This window comes from Scardinius erythrophthalmus (assembly GCF_964197995.2).
Source record: "Scardinius erythrophthalmus genome assembly, chromosome: 10".
In the NCBI taxonomy this organism is placed as follows: Eukaryota; Metazoa; Chordata; class Actinopteri; order Cypriniformes; family Leuciscidae; genus Scardinius; species Scardinius erythrophthalmus.
In genome coordinates this window covers 41,619,596-41,644,726 of record NC_138230.1, presented here as the reverse complement: position 1 = coordinate 41,644,726, position 25,131 = coordinate 41,619,596, and the positions used below count along the sequence as shown (strand labels likewise).

The window sequence follows — 25,131 nt, the reverse complement described above, 5'->3', positions numbered from 1 at the left end:
TGGAATGGCGCCACCGTGTGGTGAAAATAAACACTATCACTCTCCATCACAGAGCTCAGGACCGTTCTGTTCAACTGCGGTCAAAGCAAATCTAATGTTCTCGGTTAAAAATAAATGTACTCAAAAGTCAGCAACGTCATAAAACACTTTTTTTTTTTTAATAGTTAAGGCCTTATTTGGTTGGCAACTCGGACATGACAGGCAAGAGTCAAACCTACATCTCATACAACCACACCATGTGTAGGAAGCAATATATTTATAATGTAATATAACTATTGTGGGAAAAAAAAAACACAATTTCAATATTTTTTTTTGGGAGTTTTTATTTTCTCACAAACCAAGGTCTGTACAAAACAAACAAAAACAAAAATAAAATTTGTACCTACTGTAGGTATTGCATATCATGCTGGGAGTCCTAACTACATGCAAAACAACATGACCAACAATAATAATATGAAAAAACAAGAGGGCAATAAAAACAAAAAGAGAAGAGTTGGTATTAAAACGGTTTATATAAAAGGTTTATTTCCTTAAGCTGTTGTTTTATCAAGTAGGTAACAGTGGAGCAGTTCAATTGCAAGGGGCAGAAGAAGTCTCTTCAAAATCGGTTTCGGAAAGAAACGCAAGGAAAGCACATCGATTACCTGAACACATTCACACACACTCACACAAAGAGGACCATTCGCATGTAGAAAACCCAACAATAAAAGCCCTTTAACAAATACAATGTTATCAAATTTCAAAACTATACAAGATACTACAACTTAACTAATACAATTACTATAGTTAAACTACAGAGATACAGAATGTGTAGATTATGGCTTTTTAATCATCAAGTTTCAAACTCTACACATCATGAGATGGCATGATCTGTCAAAATGAATGAGGGCTTAAAAACACAAACAAAAAAAAGGTTGATATTTTCCACTGTACATGCCCCCCCACAGCTGAGAAGAGCCCTCCTGCTCCCGTTTCACGAGCTTCGCGCTAATGTCACTATCACTGAACACATCTGAAAGCATAATCTCTACCCACATCCACATCGAACTAAGAAACAAGGACAAGGATATTCTACCTATACTGAAAGGAAGACAGTGGGTTCATTCTTTCGCCATATTGCAGAAGACATAGTTGAAATTCATATGGCAGAAAGCAAATCTCCTTCCATTACTCAGTATTAAAGAGACCCACACTTCAACAAAACAGCAAAACATGTCATTTGGACGGTAAGTTATGAATCTTAAATCTAAGGTTTATTATTCGACTGCTGGATTAAACGGAGAAGTTGATCAGAATATGGCATGAGATGAAGGGAAGTGGAAGGATGCTCCGGTCGGGGGTGTAGGGAAGAACGGCCTCAGTCTGCGCTGACCTGTGTGTTGACCTGCCCGTCGGTCGTCTGGCTGGTGGACTGAATGAACATGGGCTGGGACAACTCCTGTCCCGCCGGCATCGTCACCTGCTGGATCTGATACAGCTGCTGTAGAGCCACACACACACACAGACACAGACACAGACACAGACACAGACACAGACACAGACACAGACACAGACACAGACACAGACACAGACACAGACACACACTCACACACACACACACACACACACACACAGACACAGACACAGACACAGACACAGACACACACACACACACACACACACACAGACACACACACACACACACACACACACACACACACAGAGGGATCGATGTTACTGAACTCTGACAACTGCGGTAACTCAAAGTAAAGGATATATTATATATCTATATATTAGGGCTGGGACGATACACCTATCTCCTGATTCAATACTATCACGATACTTGGGTGCCGATACAATATATATTGCGATTTTTTGAAAGAATTGCGATTTTTAACACTAGAGCATCGGGAAAAGTTAAATCATACACTTATACGGACTGTATATGATATGTATAAGATGTGTCATATTTACAAAAACAAGCCATCACATCTTTCTGACTTTTATTCAGAAGCATCATACAATACTACATTCTCTTGAATAAACGATTCAATAACAAATCATTTTTTTAACAGTCACTTGTCGCCACCTAGTGACGAAACAATGTAATTGATAAATGCGTTATTTTAAGCACCAAGTTTCTATGAAAAGCTGATTTTGATCGCTTTCGTAGACATCAGTGTTCATATTTGAACTTTAAACTTTTATCCAAGTACTTCTTTGATCATTTTAACTATTTCATCACAGAAATAATGAAACTACGAGGTTGAAAAGACTGTTTGTGAAGCAGTTTCATGACAATCTCTCCGGGTCAGCGGCGGATTTTTTCTCCCAGCCCCAATAACATTACAGAATAATAATAGAATATTATAATAATAGAATATTGTATTTTATATTATACACAGGGCTTGACATTAATACCCACCAAATGCGAGTGTATTTGCATTAGTGGCATGTAACGCAGTCACTCCTACTAGCCACTTTTGCGGGTTGAAATTATATATAATATACACATTTTTCATTTGTTGTCTTTTAAAAAGGCTTCTGAAATAATAAACTCACACCTAAAGTGCTCGCACATAAAGCCACCTTAAAGGAACACTCCACCGTTTTTTGAAATAGGGCTTATTCACCTTCTTTCCTACATTTAGATAGGTGGGCAAGCGCATTTTTGTCTCAGTTCATGCATTGTTTTAGTTTGACAGGGTCAGCGCTAGCTTAGCTTAGCATAATGAATGGAATCCTTTGTTGCCAGCTAGCATGTCCTGAGTAAAAGTGATATCAAAAATAAAAAAAACCCACCTAATTACTTCTTGCGGCCTGCGTGTTCACAACGAGTACAAATAGCGATGCAGATTAACACTAGGCGATTTCCAAGGCAGATATTGACTTATATATTAAGGACTATATTAGGGGGAAGCACAGGCGAAGCACTGCTACTTGGGCGTGATATCTCTGCGCCCAAGTAGCAGTGCTTCGCCTGTGCTTCCCCCTAATATAGTCCCAAGTCAATATCTGCATAGGAAATCGCCTAGTGTTAATCTGCATCGCTATTTGTACTTGTTGTGAAAACGCAGGCCACAAGACGTAATTAGTTATTTTTATATTTTTTTATATCACTTTTACTCAGGACATGCTAGCAGGCAACAAAGGATTCCATTCATTATGCTAAGCTAAGCTAGCGCCGACCCTGTCAAACTAAAACAATGCATGTACTGAGACAAAAATGCATTTACCCACCTATCTAAATGTAGGAAAGAAGGTGAATAAGCCCTATTGCAAAAAACGGTGGAGTGTTCCTTTAAGTTCATTTTTGCTGCTTATTGCGCATAAACAGTCAAATGCACACAAAATAATGTCAAAAAGGCTATTCTTAGCTAGTATTCACGTAAAAACAGTCAGTTATGTTTTAAGTGAACGTAAACAGTTGAGAAAGAAAACGCTTGTGTAACAGTATAATGGATCCTTGCGTCGATGTCAAAATTGTGGCCAGAGATAATGCTGAGTGGCTAGTAACTTTGAATTAATGTCAAGCTCTGAAAGAAATAATCAATAATCCTATATTACAATAATATTCTAAATGCATTTCTTATAATATATATGTATTTTAATATTTTAATGCTAAGATTATATATATTTCCTTTGAAAGAAATTAATCTATTCTGCAAGAATGCATTAAACTGATCAAAAGTGAGAGTAAAGACATTTATAATGTAGTTTACAATTCAACTTTCTATTCATCAAAGAATCCTGCAAAAAAATAATCTTTCAACATTGATAATCAGAAATGTTTCTTGTGCATCTTGATCACAGGAATAAATTGCATTTTTTTTTATATTCAAAATAAAAAGTTATTTTAAATTGTAATTATATTTCACATTTTACTGCATTTCGATCAAATGCATTATATGAAGCCTTAAAACGTCAAAAAGTCATTACCTGCCCATCAGTAAACTGGTTGAACTGTTGCTGACCCTGTTGTACTTCCGTCTGTGTAATCTAAAGAACAAGATCACAGTCATCATTTTCAATGCATTCATCAAATGAAGGAAATATGTTTTATGTGAAATACACAACTGGTGAAGTGTGAAACTTCTGTGCCACTAGTGTCACAAAACCTTTTAAAAAAGCTTTTCTGAACCATTTTTAAGGTATGCACGTGATTATTTAAAGGTTTCATGCGTTACCTGCTGAGCGTTTGTTGCAAGTGTCTGTATTTGTCCTTGAACAACCTGTGTTCCTGAGACGGGCTGAGCCAAGCGAATATACTGCAGCTGGCCGGTGTTGAGCTGCACCTGCAGGACACCACAAGGGGGCACTGATGAGCACACGTCATTACCTCCAACTAACGGTTATGCTACATTCCCCATTACCAATCTATATTCCTTATTAAAAGAAACTCTAAATCACAAACTAAAAAGGTTGGTGTCATTTCTCACTGGAATCTGCTGGATCTCTCCCGTGTTGGTGATGATCTGCTGCATGACCTGCATGGTCTGCCCAGCCGACTGCGCCGCCTGCGCCTGCGCCTGCCCCTGCGAGGTCGCCTGCACGATCTGCACCTGCTGGCCCTCGCCCACCTGCATGGTCACAGGAGCACTCTGAAAGATGAAGGAGGAAAGCCATTAGGGTGGGACTGCGGATTTAAACTCACATGCAAGTTGCGTTTCATCCTGCCGTGTGCCTCTTTCAGCATGTAAGGTAGCATTAGCATTACAGCTCACACCCAACACTCCCCTGTGGGCTTGGAAGGCCTCCAAAAGAAAGTGAAATTGAAGAGGTGTTGAGGATAGGGGAGAGATGCAAGACTGTGACCGTCGAGCAGAGAAACCTGTGCGCTGACTGCTGAGGTGTGACAGATGATCTCTCCTCTTCAGGAACTGACACCCGATAGGCCAGAGCAATTTACTAAGCAGCACAACTTCATCTGGCCCGAGACGCGCAGTGAACTCACGTAGCATCAAATAGAGGGCATATGAATTGCAGATTTGGCCGCGTGAATAACATCTGCTTCTCTTTTTGTTTTAGAAGAACATGGCGACTTCAGCCTTTAATTATCCACTTAGCTGATCTATTATATCAGAAACACTACCGTTCAACAGTTCGGGTTTACATTTTTGTTTTGAAATAAGTCTCTTATGCTCACCAAAGCTGCACTTATTTGATCAAAAACAGTATTAACATTAATACTGTGAAGTATTAATACAAATTAAATACGGTTTTCCATTTTAATATATTATCAAATGCAATTTATTCTTGTGATGCAAAGATGAATATTCAGCATCATTATTCCAGACACATGATCCTTCAGAAATCATTCTAATATGATGATTTGATGCTCAAGAAACATTTCTGATTATTATCAAGATATTATTATTTGTGCAGCTTAATATGTTTGTGAAAACACTTTTTTAAAAGGAATTTTTTTCCGCCATTTATTTGAAACGGAAATCTTTTGTAACATTCAAAATGTCTTTTCTGACAATTTTGATCCATTTAATGCATCCTTGCTGAATAAAAGTATTCATTTTTTACTGGCTTCAAAGCCAGAGTGTAAAAAAGCATTTGATGACATTGTTGCACGGCAGTTTTTAGCGAAGAGAAAGATGCTTGAAGATTGAACACTTAATGTCTGTAATGTTTTTATATATAATAAGAGTTGTTTTTCATTGCAAAATGGTACAAGGCTCCTTTTGAAATTTCACTTTTAGTAACACAAGAGTGAAGCTCAAATCAATAAACACTACAACATAAATTACACCCATATCGAAAACACAAATTTTGAAGTTATTTTCATAAAAAAAAAAAAGAGGTTTCTAATAAGTGACTAGATAAGAACCGTTTGGGGCGTGAGTGTGTGCAGTTTACGTTATAGAAAAACAAAGAAACATTCAAGTAATGTCAATTTATGTTTATCAAAGACCTTATTTTACTCATAAATTGTCTTAGAATTAATCTTCCGGGTTTTGACGTCACCACTCTATCACATGATATAAACTATAAACTAACCATCGGGCAGTAACACTGTATTACCATGCATCTGCTTCCATTTACTGCATTGTTTAATGTATAGTATGTGATATAGTACTCAACTGGGACATTTTTACCATTGAATTGTGCTTTGAAATGCAGTTCTTATTCAATTGTCATGACAAAAAGGCCCTAAAAAGCTCCTTTGTGCTTTGTGAATACTTTTGGGGGGGAAGAAGAGGAGCCATTTTTAAGGGTTGGAGGTGTTTACCGTGATAGGGGTCGCCTGTGATTGAGCAACTTGCACCTGCTGTAGCTGCTGCATGGTGGTTCCCTGCAATACCTGAGGAAGAGGAGGAAATAATGCCAGAAAGAGAGAGTGAACAACAAGCAAGCACATGCAAAGCGCATACTCAAACATCACATACAAAAGCAACAAAAAAGGCAATGCACGGAGAAGCCACAAGTAGTGTAGAGAAATGAAAGCGTGACGTAGTATGAACAGACTTTAAAAAGGCATGTTCTCTCAGTATATCCACATTTTTGGGATGCCATAAAAACATGCATAAGGCTTTTTTAAATAAAATAAAATTACCAGTAACACACTAATCCTGAAATGTCACACGGCAACTTAAAAGAAATAAAAAATAATAATATGCATTATTTACCATTTATAACTTTGTAATAACTATTTATTATTTACAATTTAAATTCAAATTATGCATTGGTTTTAGTGTGAATAATTTAAGTGTGAAAAATTGTGTGAACAGGCATTGACTAAAGCAGAGTGAAGATGAAGCCGTCTCTGTTACAGCAGATGAGTGACAGCTCTGTGGTAAAATTCAATGACAGTTTATGGAAGTTTTGCATTTGGGGAAATGGAAGCATATGGCGGCACAAAGCAGTGAGCAGACAGTGAGATGAAGCTGAACTGACTCTGTCCTCAGGTATGAACATAAAACCCCAGTAACAATCAATTTTACTTAAAGGGTAAACAAGTGAGCTTGAACAGAGCGCATGAAGGAAGAGGTCACAGTCTGACAAATGTTTTGTCAATTTTTCAATAAACATGTGGTTGCCTTTTTTCATGTGCAGAAATTCTCTACACCACTGTTTTTCCACCATCTTTCTTTCTTTCCCATGTAGATATGCAATGTTTTTCAAAGAAATTTCTTCTGCTCACCAAGACTGCATTTCTTTGATCAAAAATACAGTTAGAACACTAATATTGTGAAATATTATTACATTTAATATTTATATACATATAATATTATACATTTAATAACTGCTTTCTATTTGAATATAGTTTACAATGTAATTTATTCCTGTGATGTAAAGCTGAATTTTCAGAATCATCATCCTTCAAAAATCCGTGATACATTTTTCAGGATTATTTGATGACTATAAAGTTTAATGTATTAATGTATTCTCTACAAAGCAGTTCACATGAACAATGTCACAAATTTCCTTATTTGATTATTGACCTAGAAATTGTCCACAAACGCAAGTATTTTTTCTTGATTTTGACATTTCTGTTTTAATTTTTTCAAAATCTAAATTTCCAGGTTATATTTTCAGTGTGGTCTGACATTTTGAGCCCCACTGTATATATTTGTCCGGAGCGCTCTTTAAGGTGACTGCAGCACAACTTTGCCCAAATCTGACAGGTCAGCAAACTGCAGCTTGCTGAAGCAGCACTGATCCGTACACCAGACATAAAAAGAGCAAGAAAGTGAGAAAGAGCACCTTCACACCGTTGAAATTAAACTAGTAAAAGTTAACAAAATGAGAGACTGACTGGACCCTCTACCGTTCACCTGATAGCAACGTGTGAATGACACTTCTGGGCTTTCAACCTTCACCAATCATGTTTCAAATGATCCTGTAATGGGCCGATCAGAGTAATCGAGGCTCGAGTGTAGTGCGAGAGTGTAGGTACGATAAAGTTTCAGGCTTTTGTCCACCAGACCATAGTATAATCTACACTAGGGTAATTACAAGGGCAAACAAAGTTCTCCAAGCCTCTAGATACCATTCTCTTTCCTCCGTTGAAATATTTCCTTTTGAAACAGGAAGTTTGGGTGGGACATAGCGAAAGAGTAGTCCATTTCTTTTAAATAGTCAACAGGCTTTAGTTGTATAATAGCCATAAACCATGGTTTGCTATTTGCTGTGTCATTTAGCCCCATGAGTCATCAAATTATTTGCTGTTCTTCCTGTGTTAAATGTGTTATAATAAAGCAATATGCAAGTATATAGCAAATATATTATAATAAAGTAATATGCAAAATATTACTGAAAGGCGGTGTCCTTTTTGAGTAAATAATTACATTGCGGCTGCTAAAATGTTGTTCTATATAATATGAATGTAATGCGAACAAACTATATACACCATGTTGTCATTGTCATGTGATCTACCAGCATCACAAATACTCTACCGTGGCCTCATGGGATAGTAAAATGTCCATTGAATGCGCACTTCAGAATCTCACCGGAAATAGTAAGTCAGCCGGGTATTTTTCGCCTTTTGTTTAATGAATACCGTGGGCTACTATTCTTTTCACTTACTGTTTTTTGCTATGTAGTTTCTTATAGTTCACCCGAAATAGCTCACCCGAAAAAGGAAATTGTCATTACTTATTCACCCTCAAGTTGTTCTAAAACCTGTATGAAGTTCTTTCTTCTGTTGAATTTATAGGAAGATATTTTGAAGAAAGTTGGTAACCAAAACAGTTGCTGGTCCCCACTGACTTCTATAGTATAGAATAAGAATATCATGGAAGTCAATGGGGACCAAAAACTGTTTGGTTACCAACATTCTTCAAAATATTTTCTTTTCTGTTCAGCAGAACACAGAAATTAATGCAGGTTTAGAACAACTTGAGGGTGAGTAAATGACAAAATTTTCATTTTTGGGTGAACTATCTCTTAAGGCCCGTTCACACCAAAGAAAATAACTATAAAGTTTTTATAATCGCTCTAATTCTATGAGAATAGGGAAGTCCACACAACCATAACAATAATGACACAGAAAAACTATGTTGTTTATAGAGTTTAAAGAGCTCACATGTTTAAAGGTGCAATATGTAATATTGGCAGCTAGCGGTCAAAATGGTTTCTGCAATCCAAATTCAAAATATTTCCCCAAGAGTTGTTTCCTCCGCATCCTCCTCCTCAGACTCGACAGATTGAGGACACACAGGAACGAGCACAATTGACAATGGAAAGCGATGAACCTTACCGTTTAAGTTGATCAGCTAATGAATAAATTTGCAATGTTTTTATTGCTTAGGCTTTTTTTTTTTTTTTGGTCAGGTAGAATCTATGATCTCTGACCCAGTTCATTTGTTGGCTTCCAAGGCTGAAATAAGCTGTGTTTTCTGCCAAACTGCCAACCCGGGGTGTCGAAATACTATTGGGTAAATTGGCAGTGGGCAGGATAACATCGACCAAAACATAAACAAAACTTTCCAACCCGGAATACACATTTCAAGTAGAACAACTGGCTCTGTTTTTTGGAGAAACAAGTATTTGAACTTGGCATGTTTCCTAAATCGCTACAAAAATAGTATGGTATTTTTATGTGTTAGTACAGACAAACTAAAATTACAAACAGCACCTTTAAAGCAGCAGACTACATAAATGTACACATACTTAAACTACATACTTAGAACGTTTTCGTCTATTGGTGTGGACACTATTAAAGTTATTGTTATATTTATCTTTCTTAGTGTGAACGGGTCTCAAAGCTCATTGTTTGATGCTAGAATCCATACACGCACTACGTCCTTGTGTTTGTGGAAAGCGAGCGGGGATTACCTGGCCCTGCTGGGGTTGAGCGATGATAATCTGCCCGGGCTGTAGTGTGGTGGCGGTGGGAGCGGACACCTGCTGGCCTTGCTGCTGACCTTGGACCTGCACTGCGCTGGGCTGCTGCGCCAGAGTGAAGTAATACTGGACCGGCTCAGTCGGGGCGACAGACTGACGCACTTCCTCCTACACACACAGGCACGTTTATAGAGAAATACACACCTTATATTGCGGAACACTTCAGCAAGAGTGTCATAAATGCAAGTGAACATTCACAATCCCATAAACACACACATGAAATCAAGAGTTCATAAGGTCTATCTGCCGGTTACATCTCCATAAATTATTTTAACTCTGTAACACTAGAGGCAGGAGAAGGATAAATAACTTATAGGCAAAGCAACAGCAAGTAATGCAATCTTCTAGCTGGACAGAAACGGGACCTTTAGCTGCAGTCTGAGGCATGAACTCCCACACTCAACCGCAGCATAATGGCAGGCTATCAGCTGTGCTATTCTGACACACAAACAGTAGAAATACTCAAACGTTTGCACTAAGTATCTTTATATTTTCTCCCCATGCGTTCCTGAAGAACTATTTGTGACAAAGAGAGTAAACATCCCTCTCCCAGCTTGGTGATGTCACAGCTGAGAGTGTAGGATGTTTACACACCTGGTCACACACACACAAACACAGCAGGACCTTTATGGCCCTCAGGTCGAACAAAGACTGGTTTAGCTGAGCTAGGAGGGCTTGGATCATTGGATATATTGGTTAAATTCATTCCTTCTATGTGTGCTGAATGTCAGTGGTTTCTTCTCACTGTGGTATTTAGAGTTATTTGTACGTGATTCTGTTTCGTTACTAGAAAGACATTTAAATTTAAAATGTTTTGTTGACTTTATAAACAAAACTTTTGTTTGATGATAAGACACTCAAATTATTTGAGAATCCAGGAATCCAACACATTTTGACCAGTGTACTTCCATGATGTTCAGGAGTTACACACATATATTATAAATATAAATAAATACAAATATATACATGCATGCAAACCATGTATTAGTTTATATTTACAAACTAGCTTTAACTAGAAGAAATACATTTATTTAAATTTCATATCTAAACCTTGAAAGTCAGTTCAGGTGTTCAGTGGCATTATGTCGCTAATGCGGTCAATAGAAGCATTTGAGGAAGTGCTTAGGGTGTGACTGGCAAATAATCTACATTGTCAATAAAAGTACAATTTCTTTTAAAGAGAATACTAACGTACTTTTCCTAAATTTCATGTAGTGAGTTATTTCACCTAACAAGTGACTGGTGGGCAAAAAGATGAATTTCTCACCCTGCCAATCATTGTTCTACTGCCAGTGCAGTGTGTTTTTTTTGAGTCAGGCACATGGTGCTATGGCCACATTCATAACATAAACAGAAGAAATGAATAACGTTGACATCTGGTTGTGCAGAGATAGGGGAAGCAGAGCGCTGCAAACATCCGACTGAAAGCCTTCACAAACCCTACACCCAGCTTCCAGTCAAGGATGTTTACAGCGCCCCCAGGCTGCCAAACACAACACAGCACACTCTTCTCTTCATAGACGCTGAAGAATATAAAAAAAAGAAAAAAATTGTAGACGCTGGTCAATTTTGACAGCTTGAAGCTCCTTCTCTTTTCCGCACCTGACGTTTTGGAGGCTTGAGGTCATCCCGGGGCACGATATCAATGAGGAAGTCAAACTGGTCAAACTTAGTGATGGCCATGGCGATGTCATTCCTCTGGAAAACAGAAAATAAGACCAGAGAGTCAAAACGAAACACTAAAATCACATGTAACAAATGCTCACAGGAATGGAGGCATTCTCAAAAAGGATGACGCGATGGCCTGATTTGAATATAACATATAATATAACATATAACAGACTGGCTTCATATGAACAGTGACACCATCTCACCCCACAGACTGCCTACTAGCGGTATTTTCCACAGGATATTGGCTGCAAAGACCACCCATTGTCACCCCCCAGATCAGCAGCTATTTTTAGCCCCATGATTAATATCTGGTGGTGAAGGGTCACATCCATGCAGTTGTTCCATTGACGAATGTTGTCGTGGCGACACAGATTGGCGTGATGCCTTCACAATGGAACTGTGGGCCAGCTGCAAGCTCACAGGCGGAGCGCTAATACAATCTGCATATTAAAGAGACGCTCTAACACTCATTACAGCTTTGTTCGGTGACAAAAGTGTTGCCGAACACCACGTCGAAAAAAGGCCATGTTGACACGGGTTGCTATATTGCAGACTATTAACTTTATTCAATGGAAATTATTCCATTTACATTCATGTTTACTTCCTGTGTAACATATTCTGTTTAATAGCTAATTTGAATCTGTTGATTTCACATTTGAACTTATTTGGGTTTAAAGATGTTATTATTATTATTATTATTATCAACTCAACCAAGGGTTCAACAGGACACCTTTTAAAAGCCAAGGAAGGCAAAATGAGTTAATAAAAAGTAAGTGGGTCATGGGAGATGTACTTTTAGACTCTACGCTACAGTGGAACAGAGATAAGCCCTGGGGTGCTTGTGTGGGGGGCTCTTCCCATAAACGGACAAGCTGTGTCATGACTCTAGCACATGAAGCATTAGGAGCAACGTTTTTTTCCTTTGGACTTATTTACGTGAAGAAAATACTAGGAGCTGGCTATAGGTGCGATCGCATTAGCAAAATTTCAGCGAGATTTCACAGGTCAAAAAAATAAATAAACGGTTGATTGTCAATAGTGTAGCGCTGCATAAAGCACAGCTCAAACAGAACTCACTTCCACACCAAGCAGCTTTCAGAGAATTTGCGTGACCAACTTGAACAAGCGAAATCTGAGTGGGGAATGTTTTGCCCTCACATGATGGCACAGATCACTATTGAAATGACATTGAAAATTCACTGAACAACAGTAAATGTGAGCACACCCTAAGATTACACATCATATATTTATTTACGCATTCTAATGACTGCAAGTACTGACATTTAACTCAATTTGAAAGAAAACATCAGAAAAGTGATTGACAAATGTCACTGACTCTTTAACATCAGATTGACTGAAAGCATTTTTTTTGGACAGAGATGGTGAAGGAGACAGGAAACAATAGGAGGAAATGGCGGGTGGGATCAGGAAATAACCAGAGCAAGTCTTAAAGAGGACCTATTATCCCTTTTACAAAGTCTTAATTTTGTTTTTGGGCTCTACTAGAATAGGTTTTCATGCTTGATTGCTCAAAAAATGATTTTTTTTCACATATTCTCCATTGTTGCAGCTCCTCTCTTCCCAGTCTGTCAGTAACACTCTGTTTAGTTCCTTCTCTATGAAGCCCCTCCTTCTGAAAAGCACAATGTGCTCTGGTTGGCTGAATCAATGCGTGTTGTGATTGGTCAACCTCTTTGAGCGTGGTGGGTGGAGAAAACAGCGTCTCTTGGATATGACGACAACAAACTACTAATGCAACTCAATCAGGCCTTGTTTGTGAGTTTCAGGGAGTTCAGAAACAGTGCGCACTGCTATAAAGAATAACTCCCTTTGGAGTGACTTTGTGCTTTGTAACTTTGCAGAAAACAGCTAAATTACACACTAAAGGAAGTTAAAAATGTAAAAAAGCATTATAGGTCCTCTTTAAATTGAAATTTAACTCCTATAGGTTACGGTCATTGGAAACATGGGTTAGCGAGTAGTGCTCTGAAATAAAGAGTGGCACTTTTGATCATGATCCCATCCACCATCTTCTCTCTATCGTTTCCAAAAAAACAAAAGAAAACATGAACAAACAGAAAAACAAAAAAAGATAATTTTTGTCTCAGAGAAGACTGCTTTATCTCATCTGACATGACTGACCTGTAGTGTACGCCGTTTGTTGTCCTCAGTGTGGATCCAGGCTCTGAGAGTGAGCTCTGTGATGAAGATCTGTGCCGCTTTGGCAAACAGCACCGGTGCCTCAGCACTGATCATCTACGGAAGGTTACCAAAGCAAATCAATAGAGGGGAGATTACAAGAACGACACATACAATCCTATCCAGACACTCACTATGCCCGTGCCCTCCATGTTTCGGCCTGGCCTAAGACAGGTGGACACACAGTGTCCAAAGAGGCTACGTCAAGACTTGACCCAGGGTCTTGTCCATGACACTGCTCCTGAGCTCTTAATTGCCTTGGCTTTTCTTTCTTCCCACTCTAAGCTGCAGGTTATTTTAAGCATCTGGACATCACCCTGACCTGATGCCTGCTTCCCACGCGGCTAAGGCTATGTGGGAAGATCATGTCCCGTGGCCTCACCAACATCACTCAGAATATCTTTGTACTGAACAACTGAGAAAGAAACAGAGATGTCTGTTTTCTTTAGGGTTAAACAAGCTAATTACAAACATTGAGGGTTAATCTATTTAGCAAGTACACCAACCTTTATGTCTAATCCTTCTTATGTCTCTCGTTCTACGAAACTGAACTAAAAGGGCATCAGTGAGTGTGTCTAACAGCCACTTAATACTTGGCTCACATCACCACATGACCTGGCTCTTTCAACGGTACTGATGCCATGCAATTATTATTTGAACTTGAAAATTAGTTTATTTGTATGTTGCTCTGTTAAAGCATCTGGCAAGAAAAGTAAATATTGGTGATACATGGAACTGAGGTTTTTATGAGAGAAGTTCTTTCTTTGTAGTTCTTGGAAAACTCCTATTCAGTGTTTACATAATACCAAATATCAGGTTGTTTCACAGTAAATGGCCAGATGACTCAGTTGGATCAAATAATTTCTCTTCTCACAATGAAGTGCTCTGAAAATAAGAGATTACTGTTTTTGTAGTAGTTCAAATTGGGCCTCACTGCAGCCGAAGCCACTGAAAATATTAACTTTGCTTTTGGAGAAGACCACAAAAACATTCATTCATGATTTGAAGCCTCAAAAATCAAATAATAAACCCAAACTTGTAACCCATCTTTGCTAGGGTGATGTGGGAGGTTGCCAGAGCATTGTTAAGATTAAGAAGTCGCTAGAATATTGATATATGGTTGCTAGTGTCTTCTGATGGTTTCTAGGTGATTGCTGGGTCATTCAAGGTGGAAAAAAAGGTCCTAAAGTAGTGATGCACCAAAAAGATAACCGTTCCTGTCAAGGAATACGACCCTCCAAAACTATTTCATATTTATTTCTATAACTACCCCAAAGGGTTCCTAGAAATGGAGCTCTCCATCAAAGTCTCTGGGAAATATTTTTTTGGCTGTCTCATTTTGGCAGGCAAGTCAGATCGCTTAAGACTAGGGGTTGAACGACTTCAGATTCTTTCAAGTCGACATTTATGTGATGAAAGTCGAGTTGACGTCGACTAGTTGCTGATGATGTAATTTATGAACAAATAAGCCTGAATCGTCCTTGAGCTTATACACGACCGCAGGTTTTCTTCTTCACATATATGGCATATGGCTACACACAAAGCTATTGATCCTACATAACCGCTTATTTTTATCAGTTCTTTTGTCTTTGGGTCGTTATATTTCTCACAGATTTCCGCTCGTTCTAAACCAGATAGAAATAAAGTAGCACCGTAAGGATTACATTTATAGGAATGCATTAGTGAGAGAGCAATTGCATGTGAATTAATTCTTCCTGGCAGCGTCTCTCTACTAACAGTGAAGCTGAGGGTTTTAGTTACTAAGAAATATATGCTAGAACCTTTCAGTTTCTGAGCTATTTTACTGATATTTTACTGCACGCGATGTGCGAGCTGTGTATGCATTACAATACAGCAAGCATTAGTTTAAAATGTGCATTCACCCAATTTTAAAGCATCCAGATGGTACAATTAAACATTTCATGTGGAGCACTCTCAGAGTATGCATTTATTTGTCACTTTAACTGTTTGGAAATGGAGAGTAAAAGATTTCTTATTCTGTTGCGCCCTCTATAGGCCATGACCAGCGACTAGTCAACGACAAGCTTAAAGCATTAGAGTCGACTAGTCTGTGCAACCCCTATTTAAGACACAATAAACCTCTCCTCAAGCTACATGATTTGATGTATCATTCATGTCTGTAAAACAAAGAGTGCCAAACATGCAGAACATCAATACTTACGGCCATGAATTTGAACAAACCCTCAAACTCTAATTCGGAGTAATAGTAATAGTAAAGCTTGCCATAGCAAACTCCACTAATTACTGACCCGACTGGCCACTTGATGTACAGCCGACAAACGCTGGGCAGCAGCTTTCTCAAGAATGAAAGACAGGAAGTGTGCTGACATCAGCTTAGACTTAGCTTAGTGTTGATTCAGCTCGCCTGCTCTTACCTTCACATCCTCATCCAGTTTCATAATTTTCTTGATGCGAGCAAGAGGAAGCTCTTGCACACGGAAATCCTTCTGAAACAGTGCGAGAGTGCGTTAGAGGAGAACTCGCAATTACATTAATAATTCCTATTAATAAACAGAGGTAGACTCTTGTCAAATTTCGTTGTATACCATGCAATGACAATAAAGGTAAAACTAAAACTTGTTGAGGTACTACATAGCTGGTTAACTTGCCTGTAATTTTCCAATAAAGACTTTTTTGTTGTTGTTGGAAAAGGCAGTGTTTATACTGTATCGGAGTGAGAATAAAGCAGATAAAAAAGCTAGGAGAAACCCATACCACGGTAAGATTCCTGATCTCTTCCATCACTCTGGGCCAAAAGGTCTGTAGGCTCTGCTGGGCATCGCTGCCGCCTGCTCCAAATGAGTCTGCCGACATCTCCAGATCTTCTAGGAGATAAAGAGGGAGAGAAAACAAGACGAGTCAGGGTTAATGTTCACATACAAGCCTCGTAACTGATGTAATCATTTTGAGCTTTGAGATAATAAACCACATTATACACTGTTTAGTTGGAGTTGAAAAAGTCAGAATCATTTTGTGTGATAGCCCGTGCGTCACTACAGTAAAATGCCTGGTGCAATTGACGATGGGGCAATTGGTCAACTCAGGCGTGTGTAAACTAAGCCAGGAATCCATATGTGAAAAACCTGGAGAACAAAGTCCTCCTCCGTGCCAGTGCCCTGAAGCCTGGAGTGCACATCTGGATACCCAAATAGCTCTGGAGCCGGACCAAATGTGTCGATCTAACAGTACTGCTCGGCACTGACGCAACGGAGACAATCCAAACACAAACTAACACAAACCAAAAATGCAAGAGGAGCAAAGCTGGCAGGTTACTATGGCATGTGAGGAATTCTGCAGGCAGCCTGCCTGAGCTTGCGCTGCCACGGACGCTACAAAGGATCTCTCTCTTTCTCTGGAAGAAAACACAGGGACTGAAATAGCTGGGTGGGGTGCCACAGGAGCAGGAGCGAGGCAGTAAAAAAGTACTCGGACTCGTGCAGTTCAGCCATAATCCAATAACAAGACAAACTGCCAAGGGCTTAATGGAGGGGGGAGCAGTCGGACTGCTGAGCAGCCTCACTATGTAGGTCAAACGGAGGAGCAACACAGTGAAACGTGCGTGATCACAGGCGATAAGCGGCGACCTGCTTTTATCTCTTATTCCTCTTATGTATATCGAAGCATTAGGATGGTTAAGATCGTCAAAAATCACGTTTAGTGTCACAGTCTTTATTTGCCTTCAAAACAATCATGATCAGTGGCATTAAATAAGCACAATACAAATCAATTAGTCATGTGACTCCACTGTCAATAAGCTCCAGACTCATTTCAAGCTTGACTGAAGCCATCAACTGTCAATCAAATTTATTAAGCATACATTTAACAAGAGAAACCACCAGCGGCCGCTCTGCTGCTGGGAAGCAACTGCATCAGGTGTCGATCTTTTGATGGTCTTCTGCTGTACATCTGTGAGTGTTGATGTTCCAGCGGCGGACTGATAACAAATGATAATTTAACTTCTCAAGTAAGACCATTAAGAAAACTAGCTGGCTAATTAGCAGGCGATAACAGCAGCAATTACTGTCACAGACCAGGGAAATTGTGAGGCAAATTAAATGAGATAACACTCCATTAAAGGAGACATAAATAGGTTAAATCAAAGCTCGCCTCGACCAGCTGCTTGAGTGGGAGCTATTTTTGACTCTTTTAACCAGATTGAGACACACAACCTGAGATGGGAAGAGCGAAACCTCTGACTTAGCATGGGTAGAAAGTTCTTTTGAGGTTTTGTATTGCGCTAAAGCAAAATAATAGTAAAAAAGGGGCTACTACCATTGACTTGGGTGAATGACAAATAACTGTCCATAAAACTGTGGACCTTTAGGACCTTTCAGGTTTTAAAATATTAACAAGCTGGATACAGTGAAGCAATTGTTAAACTTAGTAATCCTTAGTAAAGTTTTAATTTCTAGAGATTTTTTTCAATTACTTGTATCACTTTGACAATTTTCATTCAGAAATTTAAAAAAATGCTAATCATAGATGTGTATTCAAATAATTGTAAGCATGAATTGTTTTTAAATGTATTTTTTAAATATATTAAAGGTACAAATAAAATAAATAAGTAAAAAATAAATAAATAAGTGCCATGTCATTGACCCAACTGCAACCTTAATGGAACTACATCACAATATAATTCATTCTAACTTCAGACTTGTAGGCGGAAACAAAAAGCCAGGTTAAGCTCAGTGCACGTGCAACTCTTAGTCACGATCGTCCTTCAAGTCAGAACGCAACGGTGGTGTTGGATTTCTCCTGATCTGTTCGGTTGCCTCGACGGCAATGACCGCTGGTGCTTTGTGTCTCAGAAAGTCAATGCCGCTAACAGAGGCTGAATCAGCAAGAGCATCACTGCCAGCCTGGCTTTCGTCGTGCAGAAGGACTGCAGCAAAGGAACACTCAAACATTTCAACGTGATCAAGGATGAGCGGTTGAAGATTTCACAAATAACCCCCTTGATGAGAGGATGAGTTAAGCTGGTTGTGTTGCAGATATTTAAAGGTTGGAGAAAGTGTGGCCTGAGACCTCCAAGAAGGGGAGTCATAAGTGGAGAAAGTGTAGTGACAAACACAGCAGAATAACTTCATATACAGTAACCACTGGCAGGACAATTACCTTTTATACTATAGTTTGGGCTGTATCTTACGCAGATAAAAATGTAGAACAATCTCTTCCTCGTGCTGGAGAGATTCAGATCAGCTATGCGGAGAAGACAATACCAGGGTTGTGGATGCCAGTCGTTGTGTTGACTTGAGATCTAAGCTACCTTCAGACATTGAAGCTCACCTCTAGAGTGAGCCTAATTTTAACAGCCAGGACTTAAAAAGCTACAAAACAATAGACTTTATTTCAGAGTCTGCTTTTTTGTTTGACAAGCCCAAATCAAACTTAACCCATGAACCGAGAAGAATTTTTCATCTAATTTTTTTGCTCACATTCCTCATCTCAAGCACGCCTCCCCCTAGACGGGTTAAGAAAACCAAAACGAAATGCATACCAAACAATGCATGCACACAGAAGAAATACAATCTTATCTGATTTCGGAGGATTCCAGAGGGCAAAAAATAACATAAACACGAACATGTGAAGAAAATAATGTAAAGAGAAATGTGTGTGTTAGAATGACAGTTCAGAGCTTTTAAATGCATTTAAATGAACTTTAAACTCTAATTTCAGTCAGATTTCCGATGCCACAATGTCTGGGTTTTGCCCGGCATGTATTTGTCTGTTTGTTTTTATTGCCATACCAGCATCTATGGCTATTTTCATGGCAAGATCAATATATTTTAAAAGAATATAAATAGTAGTAACACAGTAGTAATGAAAAACAACAACTGACAACCAACTCACATTATTACAAACATTATATAAGGTTTTTTATTTCAATATTTGATAAAAATTACATTTTTGAAATCCATTAGAGAACTTTTTAAGTAAAAACATTGCCTAGTGGCATTTCCCAGCATGTATTTTTCGGACTACTGTGATGTGGATTTAATCCTTATTAAAAATTATCAATCACATATTGTGTCATGTAGTCTATAAGCCAAGCTCAGCTACGTAAAAAAACTGTTTATAACTGCACATGTATACCTTATTGACAGCATTTTTTAAAATGCATTACGCCTTGTGTCATGTTTACTTGGATAGGCTTTGCTCAACTATGCGACAAAAAAAACCCTGCATATAACATGTAAACGTACTGACAACTATTTTTTACTATGTATTACTTGTTAAGTCCCTGAACCTAAACCAGCCTCATTAACTAAAATTACAGCACACAGACAAGATGTTTTCTATGATCATTCTGTCATACAGAAAGGTCACATTTCTAAAGGATTTATTAACTACACAAACATTCACTCAAAAAGGCCAGCTGGTATATATATATATATATATATATATATATATATATATATATATATATATATATATATAAAAAACCACAAAGCCCGCTGCGGTTACTGGTTAATCATCGACTCGGACACAACTAAATGCACCCAGGTGCCCGGCAATGAATTACAAATTAACCGACAAATAGCTGTTCTTGTTCGGAGCAAAAAACATTGGGGCTGGACAATAACGCCACTCTGATCTCACGGATCAATCATTCCAAAGTTGCCCTTGGTTCGGCCTCGCGTCGACTCCAGGAAGCCGTCCCTGAACTCTCAAGGTCATTTGGCAGTAAGCAAAAAGGGGGAGGAAGAGAGAAAAAGTGAGGGATTTTCTATAGCACAGAGAGAAAGAGAACGGAGACTGGTTTTTCAACTTTCACTGCAGCAACTTGGCGACCCTAGTGTGTGCAATGATGGCGTCCCTAGAGAAGCGTGATGGTGAATGGCCCCCTCTTGTCTGTGCGTCCCTGAGGGATGCACTGTCCTCTTGGTCTCACAGTCTCTCTCTGCTGACAGATCGAATGCAGGAGCCGTTCTCACATTCCTGTGACCTTCATCCACCGATGGGCCCGCAACGGCAAGGTGCGTCGACGTGCCGACGCCAGCACCAGAAACCCAACAGTAAACTTTAAAGGTTCTACGCTGACATTTCAAAACAACCTAAAGTGCAAAGCTCCGGGAACGAGAGGGAATGTGCAAAAACGTTAGTCAGGTGTGACATTTTACCCTTGAACATTTGTGCAATCTGGTGCGGTAAGGAGCTAAAATGATCAAATCTTAACCGAACACATCATGCTGAGACACAGCAGTCAAGGCTCTACCTAGAGTTATTTTTAGTAACTCCTTTCCCCAAAAGGAGCATAATACCATCACTAATGGAAACTTTCTAGTGCACAAGCTTTAATCCGACTGAATTCTGTGACAAGGAATCATGTGAGGACAACCATCTGTACATTATGAACTAAGGGGGCGAAGAGTCCCCACATAAACCCCAATTCATGCTGGTCACGTAGAGACCACATCCAATACTGCCTTCTGCTCTTTCTCACTGTCATGGTAGTGTAAACAAGCCACGAAACTGGGCCTTGAAAGGTGAACCTGGGACTAGCGGTCCTATGCAGCCATGACCATCATCTATATCTGTATCTCTAAGCATCACAGATGTAGCGGAGATACTCGACAGCACAGGACCTTCAAGAAGTCCGAAGTAAACCTGAACAAGATGAACTTAAAGGTCAACTGCGATCAAAAAGTATGGCGTGCAGTTCAACGCTGGAAAGTTAAAATTACATATGCAAAACCAGTGAAATTACCAGCTAGTTATTGTTTACATCATGTCAGACATTAGTAGTCAGGTTAAGGAGTTAAAAATGAACAGGAGAGAAAACACAAAGAAGTACACTCAGATTTCAAGCAAGGGGAAAAGTAGAGGACGAAAGGAGGAGGAGAAAAGCGCAGCGGAGGACAGAGGAAGCATCCCATTACTGCAGCGAGAGAGAGAGAGAGAGAGAGAGAGAGAGAGAGAGAGAGAGAGAGAGAGAGAGAGAGAGAGAGAGAGAGAGAGAGAGAGAGAGAGAGAGAGAGAGAGAGAGAGCTTTACTGTCTGATTGCAGTCGCAAGTCATACTTACCCCATGCCCTTCATATGCTGTGCCGGAGGAGGACATCTCGAAAGTCTCCATAAGTGTCTTTATTCCACAGGCTCTGTCCCAAGAGGAGACAAAAGGCTGTGTGGGATCTAGGCGATCCGCCGCTGTGTTCAAAGCTCCGAGCCGAGGGGAGCGCGATCACCTAACGCCCCCCCCCCCTCCGAACCCTCCCCCTTCAACTAGCCCATCTTCTTCAGCCACCCCCCTCCCCCCTTTCCTAAACACACAACCCCCTCCCATTCCTCCCCTGTCCGAGTCCCGTGAAGCCGCCTAGAGCCTGGAGTTGGCCTCTGCCTGGCAACCCTACTGTTTGTCTTTCAGCTGACCCCTGGCTCTGCGAGTGACCGGAAAAACAGGCGAGAAAGTGAGGGAGAGGTGGAGAAAAAGGGAAGGATGAAAAGAAACAAAAGTGTGAGAGCAATGCAGAGCTGTAGAACAAGTCGGAACAAAAATCTCCTGACTGCTTTCCCTTTAACACTCGAGTGTAATCAATCTAGCTTGCTAAACGATACTCTAAGCCTGCCTATCTCTACGATCCCACCCCCTCGGTGGATTCTTCAAATGAGCCCGAGTCAGTCTCTGCCGCTATTGGCCGACACATCCGTCACTCCCCTCCTCCCTGCTGACCCTCTCAACTCCGCCCCCTTTCACAGACACTCAACTTCCTGTTTTAAGTTACCTTGAGCAGCAGGATAGGGGTCAGGGAACGAAAAGAACGAGAGAGAAAAAAAAAACACCAGACAAAAGCAGCAGAAAGTTGAATAAAGGACGCGGGGAGAGCGGATGATCGCCTCGGATTGTGAGCCTTGGAAAATCTGTCCCCTGCAGATCGTCTTCTCTACTGTGGCTGGACGGAGCCGGACTGAACAACTGACTTCTCAAACAACTGTCCCTTGCTTATTTACAATGTCAAACTAAATGTCTCTAACGCCCGCCCCTCGGAGGAGAGCAGTGGCTGGGCATGCGATGATGCAAATGAGCCCACGGACAGTGATTGGCCCAATGCGATCTCAAAGAGGATGCCGCATGCTATAGCCGCATGATTTAAAGTGGAAAGTCACTCAGGTCAGACTTGCAGTCTCATTTGAGTGCAGGGACATGCATGCAGTGCAGCACATTCAACCTAAACTCGACGTTAGTCGCGTCATAAAGAAATATAAAGTTGACCTGAAGGGTCATGTTAAAGGGTTGTGTATGTGTAACCATACAGCACAATCTCATCATGTGACCAAAAATAATGCAAGCTAGGCAACTATCATGCTATTACAGTGACTTATTTGTTCATTTTTCTTTTGGTTATTCCTTCAAAAACAAGACTAATGGTAAAGAACAGTCACATTTACAGCTTTTTCAGCGTGTGAAACAGTCATTTCAATATGAATCCACTTAATATTGAATGTCACATGTGAGCAAAAGATCTCCTCGGTGCTTCAGATATTGGTCATATGAATTCACCACTTTGACCGACAGAAAGCTGCTTGGTTAGAAAGTTTTGTAGGCTGTGCTTGACACATTGCTACACTTTTAATAATTTTACTAATGTGACCGCACCTTAACTTGCGGTTCTTTTGCATTGTACAGCATCACTTGATTCTGACTGGTCTCTTTATTTCCAGAAACTTCATGCCCCCACATGCAAACCGGCCTACACATCCTCCAATTCACCATAGTCTTGCCTCTTTTAATTACGTGAGACATGAAAATCAGAATGTGGGCAAAACCTCACTCTGTATAGATGAAAGCCAATGCAACAACTCAAACTGCAGCAACACAATCCTTCCTCTATGTTGTTGTTGTTGAAATACATCTAGAAGGCAGGTAAATTATTTACAGCAACCGTGCTGAAAGATTATGGCAACAGTTGCCATGAATGCCATTATGTTCTTGTAAAATCAAGGTCAATGAGGAATAAATTTGATTGTAAAGCTGCCTTGATAGGCTCAATGATGAATCACTTGATATGTAAATAGTGAGTTCATGTGCCAGCCAGAAATTGACCTCCATTTAACCTGGTACATTAAAAACATGTCAGTTACGTCTTAAATTACAGCGATTGCTAAATATCATAATTAATGCGTTCGTATTTTACTTTATTTTTCTATTCGCATACAGTAGAAAAACAATTAGAAGCGTATTCATATCTGCACTATACGATGACACCAGACGCACATTCTACAAAATGAAAATACACAGAATAAATTCCATCACGAATCAATCATATACACTGAAAATTACATTTCCTTCACATCTGATAAATAGAAATATGCAGGACATGGCCGCAATAACAGTTGTAAATTCCGTTAACGAAGTCGACAAAGCATTTGCAGGCTACCGGGAGACATGCTAAACGAAACCATACAAACAATCAGTATATATGTGTGTATAACATTGTTCTGGATGAAACCCATAGTGACCAATTTAAATTTTATTGTGAGGATAATTTACATCTCCAAATATCTACGTTACAGTCGACAAGATTGTATGGACAGATAATGATTATTAAAAGAGCGGCATAAATGTAGGAGACATTGCTCGCTACGTTAGCAGGCCGCATCGACTGTGACTCTCGACAAATTAGGAGAAGTGAAATAATGATGGTTTTCGAAGGCTTTGAGCGAGTTTTCCTAAAATATTTGTAAAGCGGTGTAAAGACAGTCTAACCAATAAAGACTACGTTTGGATCTGTCCTTCAGACCAATCAAACCTCGGACTAGATTCCACCAATCAAGGTTTCTAGGGGTTCTGGTAGTTAAGAAACTGCCACCATTTAGGCTCAAAATGAACCCGTGAGCCAATAGAAGTCACTTACACTCGAGAGCCAAAATGGCGACTAATGTCCAACAGTTTCCTGACCGCCTCCATTCCCTTCCACTAGCCACCAATAAGCGCTTCAGAGAGCGAGGAGGGAAATGGCGCCTATGTTCATCCTCCAAAACAATCGTCCATTGGATGAAAACTTTTATTGGACCACGAGCTCAAACGACACCCGCTTTATCGAATCTGAGCGGTAGATAGCAAGCGAACAGTAACGCAGCAAAGTGTTTAATTTTTATACTCACTTTAGGCGATGAAATCGTAGTGTAGTCCGGTTCGTCGTAATATTTAATTTATTTCAGGCTCTTACAGCAACCAAGATGGCCGACGATTTGACAACTTTTTTTTAAAACCGGAAGAAGTGCTACGTTTGCTGTGACGTACTCGACGTTGGCGCCATTGAATGTGAATGTTCCTCGGTTCAGCGTCAGAGGTTGATCTGGCCTGCACATCCCATGTATGCGTTTGCTTCAGATATAACTTTTATAGCTGCTGTCACTTTAATTATAAGCATTTCTCCCCTGGAATGAAAAAAACAGCTTCTTC

The 25,131-nt window shown here is 39.7% G+C and overlaps 1 protein-coding gene across 9 annotated transcripts; it reads right to left on the bottom strand.

Annotated features, from left to right (window-relative positions):
* Window positions 1-314: 314 nt before the first annotated feature.
* On the bottom strand, window positions 315-25,042 carry nfyc (nuclear transcription factor Y, gamma). 9 transcript variants are annotated; one of them, XM_081377611.1, is made up of 11 exons: window positions 24,831-25,042; window positions 16,444-16,553; window positions 16,104-16,175; window positions 13,651-13,764; window positions 11,440-11,535; window positions 9,769-9,945; window positions 6,221-6,292; window positions 4,419-4,580; window positions 4,167-4,274; window positions 3,919-3,978; window positions 315-1,480 (listed from the first exon to the last, which is right to left on the bottom strand). In XM_081377611.1, exons 2-11 carry the CDS (start codon window positions 16,540-16,542, stop codon window positions 1,358-1,360), a joined length of 1,083 nt encoding a protein of 360 aa, XP_081233737.1. In that variant the 5' UTR covers window positions 16,543-16,553; window positions 24,831-25,042; the 3' UTR covers window positions 315-1,357. The 9 variants fall into 9 exon arrangements, with proteins under 9 accessions (XP_081233737.1, XP_081233740.1, XP_081233739.1 ...); XM_081377614.1 differs by having other exon boundaries at window positions 16,104-16,172; window positions 24,831-25,014; XM_081377613.1 differs by lacking the exon at window positions 24,831-25,042 and adding an exon at window positions 24,581-24,706.
* Window positions 25,043-25,131: the final 89 nt, after the last annotated feature.